We start from the raw sequence: 13,558 nt of genomic DNA, 5'->3' as shown, positions 1-13,558 counted from the left end.
ACTCACGTCTAACTTAGGACTTCTGGGACCTGGTGCTTTCTGACTGTTGTGGAGGCGACCGCCTGATGCCAACGTGCGGAGCACTTGGACCCAGCCTAGAGGCTCTCCTAGGACCGATGATCGGAGCTGACCGGAATGAAACACCAAGTACAAGTCCAGGAAAAGATCCATCAGGGTCTCAAAACCCTGAGGCTCAGGGACAACCCCGGCGACTGGCCCCTTGCTCCCAGGGCCCCCGGGAACACTGCTGTTATCGCGGCAGGATCAGGGGAAGGGGTGGGCGCCAGAGCCACTCAGAAGGGCTGACAGGAGCCGGCAGGGTGACTCTCTCCCCTGCCCCGCATTCAGTAACATCGCGTCGGTAGCTTGATATCAGTCACAGTGGGAGCAGTTACACCAGGAAAATCATCAAATGATACAAACAGGGCTCCCCACCACCCCCGAGAGAGCCAGTTGTCAGCCATTTACTGGCACACTACTGGTTGGAGGCCCCCTCTTGTCAGGGGCCAGAAAAATTGCCGGAGGTAACAGAAAGCCAGTTTATCTCCGGAAGTCCATCAGCCCCAGGATCTTTCCTGAGGCCACAGCTGCTGGGGGAGGGTCCCCGGGACAGCTGCCACCTCACCTCCCCCAGGAAAGAGAAGCTCAGCTTTGTCCTTCGGTGCGAGCCTCAAGCCAACCCTTGTCCTTTATTTGCACCGACCCTCTCGGCCCAGCCGGATACCGGAGGGAGCTGCGGACTTCTGCTCATGCCAGCTCTTCCCCCAGGTCTCTGTGCCCCCCAGGGAGAAAGGACACATAAATACCACCCTCTGCAGAGCTGCGGGGACAGTCTGGGCCGGCCAGCACCTGACCCCTGCCCATCCTCTCAGCGTTCCCACCACTTCTGCCCTTCAGCTTCTCTGTCCCGAGCCAATACCAAACTCACCATCCCCACCTCACTACTTTTTGCATTGCAGTTGTCCCTGGAGAGCCCTCCCTGTCGCTTGTCATCTGGCTGAGCCCTTCCTTGGTGACCAGTCCAGCCTACAGTGCTGTCTGAGCTCTTCCTGAACTTGCTGACCGGTCGGTGCACTTGGCACCCAGCACCAATATACCCAGGTGTTCTTCTTGTCCTGAGGAGATGCTGGGTTCCCGGGGGACAGGGCCACGCCCCCTGTGACCCATGGGCCAAGGGAGATGCCCCCTGCCTGTTTCAAAGAACTTCACAAAGTAGTTAAGAGCATAGGCTTCGGCATCAGACAGACCTGCCATTTCTTGGCTGAGGGGCATTAGGCAGGTAAGCTCACCTCTCCGAGCCTCAGTTTATTTACCTATGGAATGGGGATGAGAACACCTATCTCGTCTGTTATTTTGAGGACGAAATGAGGTTCTGCTCAACATTCTGCCAATTCCCAGAGGGCCCAGGACAGGGCTGAGTGATGCCTTCCCATGCTCTGAATATGCATCACCCTAGGGAAGTGTGAGACAGACCAGCACAGGGTTGCCTCCTGGGGCCCTCCTCCCCTCCTTTCAATGGCTTCTGAAATACTGTGATGGACTGAACTGTGTTCCTTGAAACACATATGTTGAAACCCTAACCCACAATGTGACTGTATCTGGAGATGAGATCTCCAGGAGGTAATTAAGGTTAAGTGAGGCCCAAAGAGTGGGGCCATAGTGCAATAGGAGGACTGCGGCCTTGTAAGAAGAGGGGGCTTGCATTCGCTCTGCCACATGCGGACGTAGGGGGAAGGTAGCCGTCTGCAAGCCAGGAAGAGAGTCCTTACCAGAATCTGACTGTGCTGGCACCTTGACCTCCAGCCTCCAGAACAGTGAGAACACACATTTCTGTAGTTTAACCGAACAGTTGAACAGTTTAAGAGACTGTTTATCCCCATCTATGGTATTTTGTTATGGGAACCCAATAAAGACAAATACCTTCTTGCCTTCCTGACGCTTCTGGAGACCTCTCCCCACTGAGGGTAAAGCATTGTGCCAGGGACTTGGTTGGGGAAGGGAAGGATGTGATCAGTAGGTGATCACATGACTCACAGGAAGGGAGAGAACAGGGGCTCTGGAGTTAAACAATCCCCATCCTTCAAGCCATGGTCTCAGGCAAGCTCCCAGTCTTGCTGAGCCTCCCTTTCAAAGCTTCTCTATAAAATAAGGAATGCATGTATATGTCTCTTGGGGGCTGTTGTGAAGATTTATCGCTGAGTTCCTACTCTGTAGCAGGCAATGTCCTTGGTGCTAGGGATAGAATTGTGGGCAAGAGAGACACAAATCCCTGTCCCCATAGAGCTTATACTTGAGTATGTGTAGTGGGGAAGCAGGCAGTAAATAAATAAGAGAAGAGAAGCCATTTACCAGATGCTAATAAATGCTATAGAGGAAAATAAAGCAGGGTTAAGTAAGTAATGGGGTGAGGGGTGGCGGGGTGGGGGGTAGGTTTCAGGTTTCAATATTAAACAGGGTGGTCAGGGAAAGCCTGATTAGGAAGGTGACATTTGAGGAGAAGAAAGATGTTCCAGGCAGAAGAGCCTCAGGGGCAAAGGTCCTGGGGTGGGAAGTGTGTTGGGCCCTGGAAGGAACTGAGAGGCTATGGTGTGGCTGCAGCAGGAGCCAGGCAGAAGGCGGCAGGATCAGATCACTGGGAACACCAAGGGCCCACACACCATGCATGCCAGCCCAGCCTCGTTCCAGCTGTTCTCAGCTTGGTTTGGGTGGGGGTTAGGGTCAAGCGAGAGGAGCTGGCATGAACCTGGAGGAGGAGGGTGACTCCCCAGCTGGCAGGGATGAGTATCGCCCAACAAAGGGCACATTTGGCAGGCAGCCTTCCAGGTCCCAAAGAGCCACCTTTCCTCATAAACCTGTCTCAGTGACAGCTCACTGCTCCAGCCGATGATTCTCAGCTTCCTCTCAGCAGGTGGGGGCCCAGGACCCAAGTGCCCCTGCACAGAAGGGCACCTCGTCTTCCTGTCCCTTTCGTCAAAGTCCCTTGCTCCCAGACAATCTCATTCTGACTGCAAGCCAGAAGCCATCTCCTTCTGTGCCCTACAAGTTGGCCGGCTGTGCAAGGGCTGCAGGTAATCCCCACTTATTCAGCTGTTCTCCTATGTTGGCTCCCCCGCTAAGTGTTCTACATGTACCGGAGTAGTTGATCTATGTAACAATCCTGGAAGGCAGGACTCTTGTTCCCATTTTACAGATGAGGAAACTGAGGTGAAGTAATGTGTACAAGGTCACCCAACTAGGGCAGAGGTGGGGCTGGGATTGGAACCCACAGACCACAGTCCCTGCTCCTATTCTGCATGTGGAGCCGCTTCCCCGTTCGTTCGTGCCGGCACCCGGGCAGCAAACCGGTGGGCCAGGGGCAGTAGGTACCACGGCGGGGCTAGCCAAGAGTCAGAGCTCTGCCACATAGCCGCTGTGTGACCGGGGCAAGTCACCTGATCGCGACGCCTCAGGTCCAGGTGTGACTGAGGATAATAATAGTAGCGATATCTCTTAGGGTTGTTGGGATCATTAAATCAGCTTGGTCTCACAAAGACTTAGAATATTGTGTGACACGTGGTAAGTATTCAATGAACATTTACTTTTATTACTGCTATTATTATTACGTTCGGTGTCTGCAGCCACCTCCCCTGGCCTCCTGTCCCATTTGCCCTCACAAGGCTCCTACCGGCTGGCCTGCTCCTGTCCTGCAAGCACCGGGCACTTTCCTGCATCTGCTGCTCCCTCCTGTCTGAAGCCTTCCGTCCAGGGCCACCTTCAGTCCTGGGTGCAGCTTTGTCTCCAGCCCTAGGCCCCTCCTCGGCAGCCCCACGAGGCTGAAGTGCAGCCCAGAGAGTGTGAGCGTGGGCAGGGGTCTGCAGGGCCGGCTGCCTTCTCTCTCAGGCCCTAAAGAATAGTAGTTTCACGTCCAGCTTAAGGGACGTTTGCAAGGTGCCAAGACGCTCACTTTGCTAAGTGTTTCATTGTCATTTTTTTTTAAGTTAACTTATTTAAGAGAGAGCGTGAGTGGGGGAAGGGCAGAGAGAGAGGAGAGAGCGAGAATCCCAAGGAGGCTCCCTCCCCACCATCAGCGTGGAGCCCGAAGCGGGGCTTGAACTCGGGGACCGAACCTGAGCCGAAAGTCCAACCAACCGAGCCACCCAGGCGCTCCTGCGTTATCTTTTTAAATCTCTCACAGCCACTCTAAGAGATGGGGGTATTTGTGTTTCTGTAGCCTGAGGAAATGGAGGCACAGGGAGATTAAGCAGCTAGTAAGAGGCAGACTTGGAACTCAGTTCCGTCCACAGACGCAGCTCGTGTTCTCAACTGCGGTGCTCTGGACACCCGGCCCTGCTCTCCACTCCATATGGCCCCTCCCGGTCACTCATCACCTGAAATTGTCAGTCCTCCTGGAGCCCTTTCCCTTGGAGAGACTGCAAGCCGCTGGTCAGCTCAGTGGGGTGAACATTCACGAATCACCTGGTAAGGCCAGGCGGGGCCCTGGGGCTGGATGACTCCCTGCCCTCGAGTTGCTTAAAGTCAAATGCAGGCGAGAGAGGATAGAAATCAATAATTAAAATGAACAGCTAATCTAGCTCCTCCTTTGTGCCAGGCACCGTTGTGTGTGTTAACTCGTTCACTCCTCGCATCAGCTAGGTGAGGTAACTGTAGCCTAGAGACGTTAAGTAATATGTGCCCCAGATCACACAGCTGGTAAGTGGGGGAGCTGGGATAATTACAAAGTACCAGGATGCACTGCACCACTGTAAAGCACCGAGTACCCTGTGACACTGTAAAGCACCAGGATCCCTGGGACACTGTAAGCACCAGAGGAAACTACAGCATTGGAAAGCACTGGAATACCCTGAGACATTGTAAAGCACCAGGATACCCTGGGACACCATAAAGCACCGGGATACACAGTGACTTGCAAGTTTGTATGGGGTACAGGAAGGGGGCAGACCAGGGAGGAATGAAATGGTTTAGGTGTCCAGCCAAGGGCATTCTCGGAGAGGAGGTGACAGCTTGAGCAGGGTTTTGAAGAATGAATAGGAGTGTGTTAGGAATCTGGGAGGAAGCCAAAGGGGGAGGGGGGCATTCCAGGCAGAAGGAACAGCATATGTAAAGAACAGTGTGTTCAAGGTTATCAAAATATGTCTGGGATTACCGGCAGATAAGTGCAAACAGGGTGGGCAGTGGTGTGGGGGGAGGGGCAGTAAGGGGACCAGAGCAGGGTGGGGCTGCTTCTTGCTGATGAGGGGAGCTGCCAGCTTAGGTGGACAGGGTAGAGACAGGTGCCACCCAACACAGACAAGGGGACCCTGGAGGGATTTCCTAAGCTTTGCCTCCACCTTTTACTCCCCTCCTCGGTGCTCTGAAAGCGACAAAGGCTCAGCCAGAGCTGGATGGTCAACACTGGCCTCGCGATCAATCCAGCTGAAAGTGACAGAACATGCCGCTTATGCCCACGGGTCCTTCCTGAGTTGGGCAGGTCCTGTTTAAGACAGAAAGGGATCTACTTTGCTGAACTTCTTCTTTGGGGATGCAGAAGCCAAGCATGGGAGTGGGGACTGGAAAGGGTCTTGGAGCACAGAGAGAAATTTGGAGTCAAGGGAAATCCTGGAGGGCTGTGGGGAGGAGGGCTTATGGGAGAGCGCAGAGGAGAGAGGACCCAGAGAAGATGTGGGAGTCTGGGTCCTACAGTGTCTAGAGACAGTGGTGAAAAATCCCATCTCCGCTGATGGCAAGATGGGGTGCCTGGAAGGCTTGAGAAGACAGGGCGCCAGCACTCAATGAGACAGCGTTCACACTTCGGTGATTTAAATGCCTCTTCCGCCTTTCTCACTGCCAAACCTTCTCTTCAGCATAGTCTACCAGACTCACAGATACCTTGTGTGAGAGGCGGGTGTGGCCATGTGGCCACGGGGTAGGGTGGGGGAGAGAGAGGGATGAGCTGAGTTCGTGCAACAAGGACTGCCTACAGTGGACGGCACATTCCTTCCATAAACAAGGAAACGAGAGTTTAGAGCCTCGTGAGGAACACAGAAGCCCGGGTGCTGGTTTGGAGTTCCTCGGGATAAAGTTAACTCACTCTCCAGATGGCAGCGAGAGTCCAGTAAACGTGAGAGCCACCCGTGGGTTACGTTTCTCAGGAAGGTGGCTATCTAGCGTGGCTGCCCCTTCTTCCCCAGATACAACCTTCCAGAAGAGGACCAGCACCCAGTCTCCCTTATCCCTCAGCCTTTCAGGCATTGAGAACGAGTGTGGGTTTGGAGCCAGGTGAATCCTGGAGCCGGGAAAGGACAGCTTATCAGAAGTCCTTTTCAGAATTGATAGAAGGATGGTAGAAATGACACAGCCCTCCCCCCCCGCCCCCCCCCCCACCCCGTGTGTGTCCCTTTTTGCTCATTCCGGGTGGCCTGGTATGCTCAAGGAGTGCTCATCCTGGCCTGGGCCACTTGTGTGGCATTAGGTCTGAGGCGGTAGGACAACAGGAATCCTACCTGTGAAGGGCACGAGTGATGACAAGTTAGGGTTTATGCAGAGCATCAAGCCCAAGGGACTTTTAAAAAATGTTAGTGCGGGGCGCCTGGGTGGCGCAGTCGGTTAAGCGTCCGACTTCAGCCAGGTCACGATCTCGGGGTCCGTGAGTTCGAGCCCCGCGTCAGGCTCTGGGCTGATGGCTCAGAGCCTGGAGCCTGTTTCAGATTCTGTGTCTCCCTCTCTCTCTGCCCCTCCCCCGTTCATGCTCTGTCTCTCTCTGTCCCAAAAATAAATAAAAACATTAAAAAAAAAAAAAATTTAAAAAAATAAAAAAATAAAAAAAAATAAAAAATGTTAGTGCAATTCTTCAGACAATACAGTAAAGACAGGGTTAATCTATAAAACTGATCTTGGGGCGCCTGGGTGGCGCAGTCGGTTAAGCGTCCGACTTCAGCCAGGTCACGATCTCGCGGTCCGTGAGTTCGAGCCCCGCGTCGGTCTCTGGGCTGATGGCTCCGAGCCTGGAGCCTGTTTCCGATTCTGTGTCTCCCTCTCTCTCTCTGCCCCTCCCTCGTTCATGCTCTATCTCTCTCTGTCCCAAAAATAAATAAAAACGTTGGGAAAAAAAATTAAAAAAAAAAAAAACTGATCTTAGTGCAGAGGCACTGGGTGAAATGGGCAGAGCCTTGGAACCCCTCCCTGTGCTCCCCACCCCCTTGTGCTAAAGTCAAGGCATCTCTAGAGTCATCCATGGAACACAGTTGAGAAACCTCAGTGTGATCCACCCCCATTTTGTAGAAGATACACTGCCGGCCAGTGAGGGGAGATGCTCTCATGCCTCAGCCTGGCCCACGAAGCTGGTCACTGGCAGAGCTGGGACTGGAACTCAGAGCTCCTGCCGCCAAGCCTCGGTTTACTTTCCGGCACAGCCCCATCCGCTCTCAAAGGAAATTGCTTTGTTATTTCCAAGTTCTTGACATAAGCTAGCTGAAGTGTCCTGCTTGAGGCCTGACCCCTATGCAGGTGGGACTCATTTTCAAACAGGACATCAACAGCCACTAGGGACTGGTCCTGGGGTTGGGGATGGGGGACGTGTGACTTGTTTGTATGAACTCGCTTAACTTTGGGAGGCTTAGTCCCAGCGAATCATTAATTCAGTGAAGCCTGAATTAATATAGTTTCACTGTACAGCTGTGAGATTGTGCCCATCTCCTTAACCTAAGGACTCAGTGGAACCTCGATGCTACCCCCTCAAAAGGGGCAAGCGTCGTGGACAGAAGGATCTGGGGAGATCCCGCAGCTGCCAGCTTGCCCCCTCCCACCATGCTGTCGCACTGGAAGAAGTGTGGAGAACACAAACTGATTATAAAAAGAGGAGTCTGCGGGCACCTTCCAGCTGTGATAAAACAAGCAGAAATGCTACAGCTGTGTTCGTGGGACACCTCCCACGGCTGTGCAGAATTCCATGTGCGCCAGAAAGCAAGAGCAAATCCCAGCGTCACTAGAGGCTGAGGCTGGTGCGTGGAGGTGACACGCAAGGCTCTTCCCCTCAGCCCTTGGGGACAGCTCGGTATTGCCACGTCACCTCTACAAAACGGTATCTCGGAACCACGGATGAAACTCCCAGATCCCAATTCCCGGTGGGAAGAAAGTCTCCCTGGATCGTTTTGGCATGATGACCACCATCTGCACAGATGATCTTTCTACACCCGGGCTGGTTATAACCTGAGATGTGGGAAATGTGGCACTTAGTGGACACTAAGTGAGTCTTAGCTCCCCTGAGACACAGACCCACCAATGTTCCAGGAGCGTGAGCGTTTGGTCTGGTAGGACAGCGTGCACGTGAGCTGCTGCTGGGCCGGGATCAGGGCCCGTTGGCCATCTTACATGGGGGGAAGCAGGAACAGGGAGGAGCGCAGAAGCTGCAGGAATTGGCTGGGCCTTCCTCATCAGGGTCTCTGGCCCTGGCATTTGTTCAGGGGGCACTGGGGGGAGGGACAGAGGCCAGGGTGAGATTGCACCCTGGGAAGGTTGGCCTGCCTGAGGGACCGGCCCCACTGCAAGCTGATGCTGGCTGAGGCTGAGATGCCCTCCTCACCTTTCCTCCTTGTCTCTGAGCGGCCAGGCCTCTGCATCAACCCTGCTCACAAACTAGGGAGGACAGAGTCATCAATCAATCTTACCCTCTAGACACCTCTCCCAGCTTCTTATCTCTTCTAACTAATGTTTTGATTCCTTTCCCCTTTTGTTCCCCACGGTGTGTTGGGGGGGGGGGGGAGGGAGGGGGAAAGCTGATCCTTTAGCTCAAGGGCATCTTCCCATCCCAGGAAGGGCAAGTCTGCTCAGGCAGTAGGGTTTGGAGGCACAGGTCCCGAGATGGGCCCTGAGCCTGAGCGGAAGAGGTTTTACAGAACCCAGCTGGCCACGGCCGGTTCCATCTTGCCCATCCGTTATTTATGCGGCTTGGGAGACTTTCCAGGCCCCCTCCCCTTAGCTGCCCAGCTAGAGCATCGATCGCCCTAATGGCAAGGCTGTGCAGTGGCCGGGCTGGGCTGCCCCCTCCCCAAGCCTTCCTGTGGCCGCTAATTAGCTGAAGTCCAGAGACTCCATTTCACAAATGGGGAAGCAGGGCCCAGGGGGCCCTGCTGGAAAGCGGGAGGGGACTAAGCTTAGCATCATGCCTCCCCCACCCCAAATGACTGTTAGTTTTTTCCTGAGCCCCAGGGGAGGGGGAGCCTGTCCAGTGGCAGCTCCAGAATTCCAGAAGGGAGAAAGGTGACAGTCTCCTCAGAAGGGGGCTGGAGGACTTGACCTGAAGCTGGCTTTGCAGAGCATGTGCACTGTTCTGACTTAGACTGGATGGTTTTTGAGTGGCTTTGGGGGCTGCTGTTGGAGAGTATGGAGTGGAGGTGGGGGGCGGGGGGCTAAAACCTCCCAAGCCTCCTTTGGCTCCACCACCCTGCTTTGAGCTGGGAGCCGTTGCCCCTGACTCCTCCCAGCCCTGGAATCAACTGTGGGTACAGGGCCTAGGTCCCCACCACTGTGGGTGAGGAGGGCAAGGAGACATATCCTGGAGTTCACAGGCCCCTAGCATGTACTAGGGATGCGATCGGGTGCAATTGGCTGGCAAGAAGAATCCTGGAGGACAAGACCCAGACTCAATGTAGCCACCAGACCCAATGGAGAAGGAGCAGTGGCTGCCTGGAGGCTGGAGAGGGGAGCTTCATGCTAATGGTACTTGAATTTACAAGCAGCCTTCCCACCCCACCCACCCTACTAGACTGTGCGAGTAGAGACAAGGCTGCTCCTGGCACTCAGGAAGTGCGTCTTAGACAGCACAGCCCTGGAAGCCCCTCATAAGATGCCCTCCGAGCTCCCCCAGGCCTCCTTTTAGGGGAGGAGACATAAGTTTAACTTGGGAGGAATGCAAGTAACCTATATCCCATTAAATCCCAGAAAGAAACCTGGCAGAACCAACAAAGGTATGTGAAACTAGCTATGGAAAACGTGGAACATCCCCCCCCCACACACACCTTTCGTTCTATGTATGGTCTTGTAGAAATATTAAATTATTAATCCAAATAGAACATCAGAACCAAACACATCTCTGTGATCTGTGATCTGTAGTTCTGGAAACATCTAAGGCTCTGCTTCAGGACAGACTCGTAGTGGGATGGGAAAGAGAATCTAGACACACTCCTAGTTTCCTGGAGGGGTCATGCCTTCAGGGAGAGGCTGGATCAGGATTTGAGTTCTACAAACCATTCTAATAGCAAGTCTCAGAACTCAGATTGATTGGCTTGAGGGTGGAGACAGTCCAGAAGGTAGCCCATTGCTCCTGCAACCAGCATTGGGAGCCTCCTGCAAGTTTAGGGCTGTGAGCCATTCCCTCAGTACCTTCCTCCAATAAGGAGCCCCTTCCTCCAGTACCTTCTAGGCCCATTTATAAGTGGAAAGTGGCTACTGACTGACATCTGGTGAGTCCCCTCTGAGTTGGGGACTGGGAAGCTGGTCTGAAAGACAGGGCTGGGGCTGCTCTGACCCTCTCCACCACCCCTTCCAACAGATCAATCCCCTCCCCTCCCCCCTCAGTCTCTGTGCCTCTCTACCCCAGCTCAGTCCCTCCTTTCAGCCCCCTGTGTCTGAAGCACTGGGCACTCTTTTTCCTGGGCTCAGATTTTTTTTTTTTAATTTTTTTTTTCAACGTTTATTTGTTTTTGGGACAGAGAGAGACAGAGCATGAACGGGGGAGGGGCAGAGAGAGAGAGGGAGACACAGAATCGCAAACAGGCTCCAGGCTCTGAGCCATCAGCCCAGAGCCCAACGCGGGGCTCGAACTCACGGACCGCGAGATCATGACCTGGCTGAAGTCGGACGCTTAACCGACTGCGCCACCCAGGCGCGCCCCTCCTGGGCCCAGATTTTTAAAAATTAGCTCAAGGGACAGTCGGAGGGGTTGCCAAAATTATGCCACCACCAGTGCGTACAGACTCTTCCTGGCCCTTCCTCTCTCCCCTGGCCTGAGCCTTTCAGCAGGGCCATAGGTGGAGCTAGCAGTGTGCACAGGTGAAGTAGGGGAGAGGGGTAGGACACAGGAACCCCACCTCTAAGCCCGATGCTAGATGCCTGGCGCGGGGGGGGGGGGGGGGAGGTTGTGGAGATGATGGAATTGTCAGTGGGGATCCCAAGAGGATATCTTTGGCTGGAGATAGGGCTTCTCCCTCCCCAGGAGAATCTAGCCCACCTTGACACAGATGGTCTCCTACCATGGCCATGATCTCTTCCGCCCACACCCTACGTCCCCACTGGGGCTTATATCCATTCCACGGAGAATTCCCCACCGCCCCCAGGCCAGCAGGCCCACGCCAGCTCGACCAGTAACCGACAGAATGACCCCAGCCCCGACCGAGTTCAGTATCTTCCAGGGAGAGTCAGGATTGAGTGAAATAGGGCGAGGCCAAGGTCACAAAGGAAGTCAGAAGCAGGATGGTAATATAGAGGCCGGTACGGGGTCCTTAGGCCCTGGGCTCCCCTCCCCAGGCGGTCCTCACCGGGCGCGGAAGGCGCACTCACCGCCGGGACCACTTGGCCGACGGCCTCCCGAAGGGCCGCTTCCACAGCACACCGTAGAGCTGCACTTTGGTGCTGATGTCCAGCGCGTCCGAGTCAGTCTGCTCCAGAGACGGCGAGGGCGACACCGAGTTGGACTTGGACGTGAACATCCTGCCTCGGCAGGACTGCCCCGGGCCCGGCCCACCCTCTCCCCCGGGCCGGCACAGACGCTGGGGCTCCGGGCGAGGGCGGGCGCGCGGCAGAAGGCTGCGGGGAGGCGGCGTCGGCCGGTGGCTCTGGGCTCCGGGCGCCGTCGGGGCGCGTCCCGGCCGGCGGAGACGCGGAGCTGCGGGGGCCGGGACCCGCCGCCGGAAAGCGCGCGGGGTGGGGAGCGCGGCGCGGAGGGGGCGCGGGGAGCGCAGCCTGCCGCTCGGCCTCGAGATTGGGGCGGGCCCGGCGGGAACCCGGCGGGGAGGGCCGCTCAGCCTCCAGCAGGCAGCATCTCCCCCGGCTCCCCGCGACAGCCCCAATTCTGGTGGCCCCGATTGGCTGGGAGGGGCAGGTGAGCTAGCTGGAGGCCGGCTGCGAGCGCCAATCAGGGCGGGCGCCGGCTGGAGGGCCGGGCTCCGCGCGTCCGGAAGGTCCCGGCGGGTCGTTCGGCCCGGGATGCGGCCGCAGCGTTTCCCCACCCCCACCCCTCTCGCCCGGCTCTCCCCCCCGCCCCCCGCCATCTCCACCCCCGTTCTCTCTGGAGTGCAGACAGGGCCTACACAGAAACTGGGAACTCGTGTGCTTTGTGATGGGCTTGGAGTCTCTCCTGGAGACACCTACTCGGTGTCTGGGTAGAGGAGAGCAAAGAGCAAGGGTTTGGTGTCAGACAAGCGGGCTCCGAATCCCAACTCAGTCCTGCGGCCCCGAGAAGCTGCGGAGAGCCTTGCTTCCCGCACCTGTAAAGCAGGGATGCCAGTGCCTCCTCGGGCAGGGCGCTGGCCAGGAAAGACTTCAGTAAGTGCCCGAAGCGCCCGCCCGGAGAGCAGGTTCCCTGCCTTCCCCGCCCCATCAGGTGGGTTCCGCTCGGCACCGCCGCCTCCGCCTTGCCGGGATCAGATTCCTTTTCCCAGAACTTGGTCGTCTGCGTCGGCATTTGGAATTCAGTGCCAGTCCCGAGCGTCAGTGCAGTTTGTGTCCGTGATTAATCTGCGCGCCGGGCGGGTGTTCCCAGGCGCGGGCGCTCCAATCACATCCGCTCCTCTCTGTCTCCGCTCTGGGCCACCGGCTCGCCTTCACGCAGAGGCAGACGGCTGCCCAGCCCCTGGGGACCGCGGGCGGAAAGGCAGCGCTCGGAAGGCGGGGGGAGTGAGTTTGCGCAGTCGGCCCACTGGACAGCCCTGCGGTCACCCTTCCCCAAGGCCGACGAGCCACCTCCGCGCCCTGGAGAAGACCACTCTCCCCCCTCAGGGGGCTCTGATTCCTCCTTTGTTAGAGAAAGAAGTCGGTTTGGAACGGAAGTTTGCGAATGGGTGGCCTCAGAGCCACGCTGGTTTATGGATATACTTTATTAATTTGCCCAAGTAAAAAATTATCTTTCGTCTTTATCTGAGGAAGTTTCCTTGTTAACTGTGTACGCAGAGTAACCAGCGCCCAAAGTAAGATGCAGAACGTTTTCCTCACTCCAGAAGGAAGTGCACCTTGCCCAGGCAACTGCCATCTCTCGCCCCCTCCCAGGCAACTACTTTCTCTTGCCAACATTTCTACACCTTAAAAAAAAAATATTTTTTTTTAAAATTTTACCGCCTAAAATGCTTTTCTCCACAGACCCACTGCTCCCTATTTTCCTTTGCTCAGCTCGCTGTGCTCATTCATTACCTGCCTGGCTCCTCCCTGTAGCCATTTGACTTTGTGATCCTCAGTAGATGCTCCCCAAGGCCTTCCCAGGTCTAGCATTCCATGAGTCCACTTAAGAAGGGGCCTCGCAAAGAGCACCCACACCCTCCCCCTAATGAACTCTGGAGTTCCCAAGCCAAGGCAGCACCCCCTGGTGCTGGCT

The 13,558-nt window shown here is 55.8% G+C and overlaps 1 protein-coding gene across 1 annotated transcript in view; it reads right to left on the bottom strand.

Moving 5' to 3' along the window:
* The window catches only part of PLEKHD1 (pleckstrin homology and coiled-coil domain containing D1), a 31,424-nt gene extending 19,559 nt beyond the window's left edge, over positions 1 to 11,865 (bottom strand). Inside the window, exon 1 of the mRNA XM_047861815.1 lies at positions 11,533 to 11,865. Coding sequence (XP_047717771.1) covers positions 11,533 to 11,681 — 149 coding nt within the window. The 5' untranslated portion in view covers positions 11,682 to 11,865. The remainder of the gene's footprint in view (positions 1 to 11,532) is intronic.
* Positions 11,866 to 13,558: the final 1,693 nt, after the last annotated feature.

This window comes from Prionailurus viverrinus, chromosome B3 (genome assembly GCF_022837055.1).
Source record: "Prionailurus viverrinus isolate Anna chromosome B3, UM_Priviv_1.0, whole genome shotgun sequence".
NCBI classification, from domain to species: Eukaryota; Metazoa; Chordata; class Mammalia; order Carnivora; family Felidae; genus Prionailurus; species Prionailurus viverrinus.
This window is presented reverse-complemented; position numbering and strand designations above follow the sequence as displayed.